Here is a 7,500-nt window from a genome sequence, read left to right as displayed (position 1 = left end):
TCTCTTTTCACTCTCTCTCTCCCCTTCTTCTCCCCTCATCCTGGGCCACAGTCAGCTGACTCCACAGACTCAAAGCTGCTGTGAATCCAGAGTGCTCTGACCCAGTCATCTCACACACACACACACACGCACACACACACACACACACAATAGTTTCTACTGCAGTCTTCAAAAGGTGCCCTTCAGACCCATCTTTTGAAACATTCTAAAAGACACACTTTAAATAGTGACATTTGTTGTCTTTATTGCCTGCAGGACTCAACACAGATGGAATCCCTTTTGCACTGGTAGTAGTTGGGTGTCATACACACACAAGAACACTCAGCACCATGTCATTCCTTTCTGCAGACAGTAACATCACAAATGCACCCATGCACAATCTTTGAGCAACAGGTGCTTAAACAAAAATAAATGCAGAGAGCCTTTCAAGGTGTCTGGGTGATTGGCATGAACAGAAGCCAGTAGATCAGTGGATGTTTGGGTGAAGGAGGGGCAAGTGATTGGGACCCTATTAGAAATAAGCCCACATCTTACATAATGCCGCGATCCTGATGAAAGCCACATTTCAAATGGCACAGTCAGCCAATACTGCATTTTACCATCATTACGCATTTATGACCAGAGTTCATCTTTGCCTAGGGCTTGTTTGAAGTGGCTTTTGTTTTTCAATCACCCAGTCACATCTGCAGCTCTCAAAGTTCATCACTTCATTTCATTTCACATCAGGCACATGCCAGCACTTTTATATTGAGCCCCGTGTAGCGCCAACTAGCTCAACATTAGGAGGCAACAACATCAATAAACTCAACTGCAAGGTGGGGTAACTGACTCTGACAAGGTGGGGTAACTGACTCTGCCAAGGTGGGGTAACTGACGTGGGGTAACTGACTCTGCCAAGGTGGGGTAACTGACTCTGCCAAGGTGGGGTAACTGACTGTGCCAAGGTGGGGTAACTGACTGCCACAGGTTCAAACCATTTGTACGATGTTAATGGGTCAGAAGAAGAGCCAGGGTATATTTTCCTCCATCTGCGGTAATCCTGGGGCAAGCGGGCCAACTGGGTTAGCTCAGGGTGATGAAGCAGGAGGCGGCTGCAGCAGCCAGAGACTCATACGGCTGCTTAGCCCTCTCTTTTGTGCTCCATAACATGGAATAGAATAGAATGATGTGTGTGCTCCAATTGGAATCTATTTTGGAATTGGAATTTATTAACGTGAACTAGACCAATGGCTAGATTGTTCTGTGGACTGCCAGCAGGAGAGGACGTGGAGAGGGGAGTGATGGCAGTGGTGTGTGTGTGTGTGTGTGTGTGTGTGTGTGTGTGTGTGTGTGTGTGTGTGTGCGTATGCTGTGTGTGTGCTGGTGTGTCTATGTGTATGGGTTTGGGGGTGTTATGTTGTTTCACTGGCATGTATAAGGCAGTGTATCTGTTACCGAACTTAAATAAATCACCGGCGCTTTTCTCCCCCCTCCCCCCGGACGCAGTGGCGTAGAGTCTCTGGCCCGGTGGGGCTGGAAGAGGAGGCTGGCGCTTATGAGATCACCAGCGTGGGGTTAACCGTTGTGCTGGGGATTCCTGCCCCGCGTCCGTCCACGAGGGCCCATCCCAGGCGCTGGGCTGCGAGGGGTTAAGCAGCCACACACACACACACACACACACACACACACACATACACAAACACACACACACACAAGGGCCCATCCCAGGCGCTGGGCAGCGAGGGGTTAAGCAGCCACACACACACACACACACACACACACACACACACACACACACACGAGGGCCCATCCCAGGCGCTGGGCTGCGAGGGGTTAAGCAGCCACACACACACACACACACACACACACACACACGAGGGCCCATCCCAGGCGCTGGGCTGCGAGGGGTTAAGCAGCCGGCCGCACCGCGCATGCTGAGCAAGCACTCTGTAAAGTGCAAGGTTCCATTGTACGAGATATAGAATGAAACGCCTGGCGATTAGTCATGGTAGTAACAGCAAGGCTCCTCGCAGGGTCTTAACTCTTGCACGACCGCAGTCGAGGAGACGGACACGCACGCACACACACACACACACACACGGGCACACACACACACACACACACGGGCTGTGCTGGGAGAGGACAGGGGTGGGGAAGGATTGCATGTGGACTACACAGCACGCAAGATAAGCACCAACGTGTACCTCAACACCTCGGAATTAATGACTTTTGAAAAAGTTCTCAGTTTATGGAAAGCTGAGTTTAAATAGGAGCTGGTGTCTTCACAAAAGACAGACATACTCTCAGTATCCCTCTATAAAACACATACACACACCCACAAGCACACACACACATTAGCACAAGCACACACACACACACACACACACACACACATGCAAGCGCACACACAAGCACACACACACACACAGATGACAAATGTTGTAAGGTATAAATCACCCAGTGAAGAATGTGTTAAATGCACTACCCTAAATGCCCTATTAATCAGCAGAGCAGCAGCACACACTAATATGTACTCGGAGAAACACGAGAGAGGAGAAAGAAAAAGCGCAGATCTGTGTAGGATAAGAGAGCGAGCGAGCGAGAGAGCGAGAGAGAGAAAGAGAGAGAAACCCCCACTCGTTTTACTTTTAGAGCTAGCACAGCACAGAGCCACCAGGTCTTCAAAAGACAGCTGGAGGAGGAGGTGGCTAGAAACTTCTCGAGTTGGTTTCTCTCCGTGTCGAAACTTCTGTTTCTTCTCTCGCGCTTTGTTCCCCCAGCGACATCAAAGGCCCAGAGACACCAGCGGCCTCCGACGCTCTTACTATACAAACACAAACAGACTTTGCTGAGGTCACAATCAAGTGGAAGACTGACTGTGTCATCAGCCGCCCCAGTATAAACAGGCTTTCTGTGCACTTTATCGCCATCACAGCAAATTAAGGATCAACTAGCAGACAAAATACTAATGACTATGGGTCAGTGTTTTGTCTCGTCATCCCCCCCCCCCTGCCCCAAATGGCGACACAAAGAGAGAACAGTAACAGAGCGTAACCTGTATGACAGCAGTCCGAGATCTGTGCTACAAAACTTGCTACAGGTCAGATTTAACTTATATCAACAAATGCCATCTTTTCGTTTTCTTTCCGATATTTCTAAAAATATTTTAAGCTTGATTTATACTTTATACTTGTCAAAAGTTTTCATCTAAAATTCAGTGCTTAGTTCACACTCGACTTTGTCTATTGTTTCTTGTAACGGGGGCAGTTGTGTGCAACACTCGTGTGAGTAAGTGTGAGACGCCTGAAGAAAGAGTGTGATAGCTATACAGGGTCAATGTTCCTCAATGTCTAAGAAACACGTTGAGCAAACTCTTAAATGAAAAGCCCTTTCCTCATCACAATGTATAATTATAATAGCCGCATCGTGTATAAACCGCAGGACAGTGTTTTATGCAAGTTAAAAAAATAAAAAAAAAACATTAATATGTTTTTTTCTCTCTTATTTTTATTAAAAGTGCTCTAAGCAATGCTGGGTAACGTCACTTCTGTTGACAAACAAAACAGAAAGCTAGCTCGCTACTTCCTCCCCTTCCCTCCCATGCAATTGAAACTCTCCTAAACGCGCATCTCGTCTGTGATTTGTTGGAACAGTTTGTTATGTTTTTATGGGCAAGGTTTGCCCAAGTTGTTTTGTGGCTGTTTTTGGAACCTGGGTTGTCCACAAAGATCGCGTTTTTTTACAGTCTATTCAGGACACAGGCAGCTAGCGGATAGTGAGGTGATGTTTGCTGTAAGTGACAAAAAATGTTTTCGCCTAAAAAAAAGTATGACATCGCTTAAAGCACCTTTAAGTACTTACTATGTTGAAACCGATGTGGGCGTCTTTCCACCAACACAGAACTGGTTTTGAACCGCTTCTGTTCAGAATTCTTTGAGTCTTCATGTTCAATCTACTGAATGTAGTGAACCAGCCGTCATTTCCACGAGTTTGGATGTGTCATCAACAGAAGGTGTTGCGTGTATAACTGGACTACAGAATGACACGCCCTGGTTTACAGGGAAAATAACCTTTCCGGTTCCGAGCTGATTTATTGTTTGGTGAAAATGCTCGAATATAGTCCTGCGTCTGTGTCATGCGCATGCAGCACGTGACGAGAATTGCTGGGTTTGTTTGTGGGGTGGTGCTGGGTTTGTTTGTGGGGTGGTGCTGGGTTTGTTGGTGGGGTCGGTGCTGGGTTTGTTGGTGGGGTCGGTGCTGGGTTTGTTGGTGGGGTCGGTGCTGGGTTTGTTGGTGGGGTGGTGCTGGGTTTGTTTGTGGGGTCGGTGCTGGGTTTGTTTGTGGGGTCGGTGCTGGGTTTGTTTGTGGGGTGGTGCTGGGTTTGTTTGTGGTGCTAGTGCTGGGTTTGTTGGTGGGGTGGTGCTGGGTTTGTTTGTGGGGTCGGTGCTGGGTTTGTTTGTGGGGTGGTGCTGGGTTTGTTTGTGGTGCTAGTGCTGGGTTTGTTTGTGGGGTCGGTCCTGGGTTTGTTTGTGGGGTGGTGCTGGGTTTGTTTGTGGGGTCGGTGCTGGGTTTGTTTGTGGGGTCGGTGCTGGGTTTGTTTGTGGGGTCGGTGCTGGGTTTGTTTGTGGGGTCGGTGCTGGGTTTGTTTGTGGGGTCGGTGCTGGGTTTGTTTGTGGTGCTAGTGGCAAGCTGGCTTACCCCAGTCTTGTCACAGAGTCTAAGCGTGTTGAAGGAGCCCACAGCAAACAGCTCTCCATCAGGAGCCCACGCCACGGAGGTGATGGGGTAGTCATGGGGTGCCGACACGTTCAGCAGCCGTCCATAGCTGTCCCACACCTGCAGTGACAACACACACACACACACACACACACACACACACACACACTTTGATTGTTGTAATCATGCATTTTTCACTTAGTTAAAAAATAACAGGGGTCATCCACGAGGGGTTATAGAAATTGTCTGGTAGAAATAAAGAGTTGTGTGCTTACACCTCCACCCTGAGGATAATCTTTGCTTACACCTCCACCCTGAGGATAATCTTTGCTTACACCTCTACCCTGAGGATAATGTTTGGATGAGCCTCCTTATTTCTTAGGCTTGTAACAAAGACCCTCTCATCATCAAGATAGCTTACGCAAGATGTTAACACAATGACCCAAAATAAACACACTGTTAAGAATGATATGGGTCTGATATGCACAGGACTCTTGCTGCAAGAAATGATAGCAATACGTCTGGTGTTCAGAATAACTAAACACCTAAAAAACCTTCACACGCGGAGTAACGTGGAGTTGCTTGAAGCTGCTTAGGCATATGAGCCAGCTCATTACTACACAGGCCCTGCTGCAGCAACCCATCAGCACAGCATGAGGAGGGCCACAAGGGATCCCCAGTGAGAGAGCTCTCCATTACTGTGGTCTAGTGTTAAGAGCAGTTCATCTGAGTGCTGGCATTAACAATGATGGAGACGGTGGTGGTCACACACACACACACACAAACTGAGTGCAGAGATGCATCACGTTTAACTCAACTCTTGTTCTGTTCCACTTACCTTATATCGGCAGTCCTCTGCTCCAGACAGTATCAGGTCATTGACGGAGTTCCAGTCCACTTTCAGGATGATCCCATCATGGGCCTTCCACTGGACACAAATGGAAGAGACGATCGATGTCACAAGGGCCTCACACTCACACACACCACGCACAAACTCACACACATATTTTAATATCACACTTGTTTTTGGTCTCGAGTTAGAAGATGAACTATCCATAAGCACCTATCAACTCATGATAAACGGATGAAGGTCAAATCTGTCAACTGCTATCCACCTACACAAACTTTCGAAAATGTACACGGGTTCTGAACCTCCACCAGAATGTACAGGTTCTGAATCTACACCAGAATGTACACATGTTCTGAACCTCCATCAGAATGTACAGGTTCTGAATCTACACCAGAATGTACAGGTTCTGAATCTACACCAGAATGTACACATGTTCTGAACCTCCATCAGAATGTACACATGTTCTGAACCTCCACCAGAATGTACAGGTTCTGAATCTACACCAGAATGTACAGATGTCCTGAACCTCCCCCAGAATGTACACATGTTTTGAACCTACAAAAGAATGTACACATGTTCTGAACCTCCACAGTCTCTCAATCTCCACTCCAAAGCTTAACCCTAATTCAGAACACGGCTCTAGTTCAGTTCAATGCCACTGGACTGGCCATTTTGGGCTATGGCATCATATTCCAATAACAAAGCCGCTTTAATGGACGTCCAACAGCTGAAACCATAATGAAGAATAATGAAAGTGTCTATTAGTCCAACAAAATAAACTGAGTCCAATATAACTTTTTAGTGATGCCCATATATTCAATAACTACCAAACTCGCCTGCATTCTCACGAAGCTGGCATGCATTTGAGATTAGGAATTCCCATAGCACCAACAGACAGAGCGAAGCATCGGACATCAATTAAGAGTGTGCAGTCGGCCGTGCTATCAGTGCACTCCTGCTTGGCCTCGGCCTGTGAGGGGGACGGGCTCCAACTGTTTAGAGAAGCTGAAGACATAGAACTGGAGACATGATTTGAGCTCAAGGATATCTTTACCTGACCTGCACAAACACTTACGAAACCACGTCCATGCTATGGCTGCATGCAGATGTCAGTGTGGATTGGGGCACTACATCCGGTCAAGTTCAAGTGCAGTTCGGCTATGAACGAGAGTGACAACGGCAGTCTAAACTGAACTCAGTCCGTTTAAAGAAAAAGACAATAGTGTGACAGACGACTGGTCAACAACATAACACTAGAATGCATTTAATTTGGCAGAGGACTTGACAGAAGACACTGACTGCCCAGAGTGGCGATAATAATTCAAAAGCTTTGGCGGAAACACAGCAAGAGAGAGGATGCAAGCCGGGGGACTGAGAGGCCATCAGGGAGTGTGAGTTCACCAAGACATCACCAAGTCATCAGGGAGTGTGAGTTCACCAAGACATCACCAAGTCATCAGGGAGTGTGAGTTCACCAAGACATCACCAAGTCATCAGGGAGTGTGAGTTCACCAAGACATCACCGAGTCATCAGGGAGTGTGAGTTCACCAAGACATCACCGAGTCATCAGGGAGTGTGAGTTCACCAAGACATCACCGAGTCATCAGGGAGTGTGAGTTCACCAAGACATCACCAAGTCATCAGGGAGTGTGAGTTCACCAAGACATCACCAAGTTATCAGGGAGTGTGAGTTCACCAAGACATCAGGGGAGGAGACGGCGGAGTGAGAGAGACTGAGATGTACGGAGAGTGGGACATGGAGGGATAGAGAGCAAGAATAGAGGAGTGTGTGTGTGTGTGTATGAGAGCACGTGTGTGTGTGTGGCATGCGTGTGTGTGTGTGTGTGTGTGTGTGAGCATGTATGTGTGCCTGGGTGCGCGCGTGTGTGTGTGTGTGTGTGTGTGTGTGTGTGTGTGAGAAAGCATGTGTGTGTGTGTGTGTGTGTGTGTGTGT

The 7,500-nt window shown here is 47.7% G+C and overlaps 1 protein-coding gene across 1 annotated transcript in view; it reads right to left on the bottom strand.

Annotated features, from left to right (window-relative positions):
* Window positions 1-7,500, bottom strand: part of ift80 (intraflagellar transport 80 homolog (Chlamydomonas)) — an 82,806-nt gene that overhangs the window by 61,507 nt on the left and 13,799 nt on the right. The window contains exons 5-6 of the mRNA XM_076282940.1: window positions 5,534-5,623; window positions 4,678-4,815 (exon numbers count right to left, since the gene is read on the bottom strand). Of these exons, the coding sequence (XP_076139055.1) occupies window positions 4,678-4,815; window positions 5,534-5,623 (228 nt within the window). The remainder of the gene's footprint in view (window positions 1-4,677; window positions 4,816-5,533; window positions 5,624-7,500) is intronic.

The sequence above is a fragment of the Alosa pseudoharengus genome, unplaced genomic scaffold (assembly GCF_046254945.1).
Source record: "Alosa pseudoharengus isolate Yale_2024_CS ecotype anadromous, Long Island Sound unplaced genomic scaffold, YU_APseudo_1.1 YU_APseudo_1.1_scf_13, whole genome shotgun sequence".
Classification (NCBI taxonomy): domain Eukaryota; kingdom Metazoa; phylum Chordata; class Actinopteri; order Clupeiformes; family Clupeidae; genus Alosa; species Alosa pseudoharengus.
The sequence above is the reverse complement of the archived record's forward strand: the minus strand, read 5'-3'. Positions and strand labels throughout refer to the sequence as shown.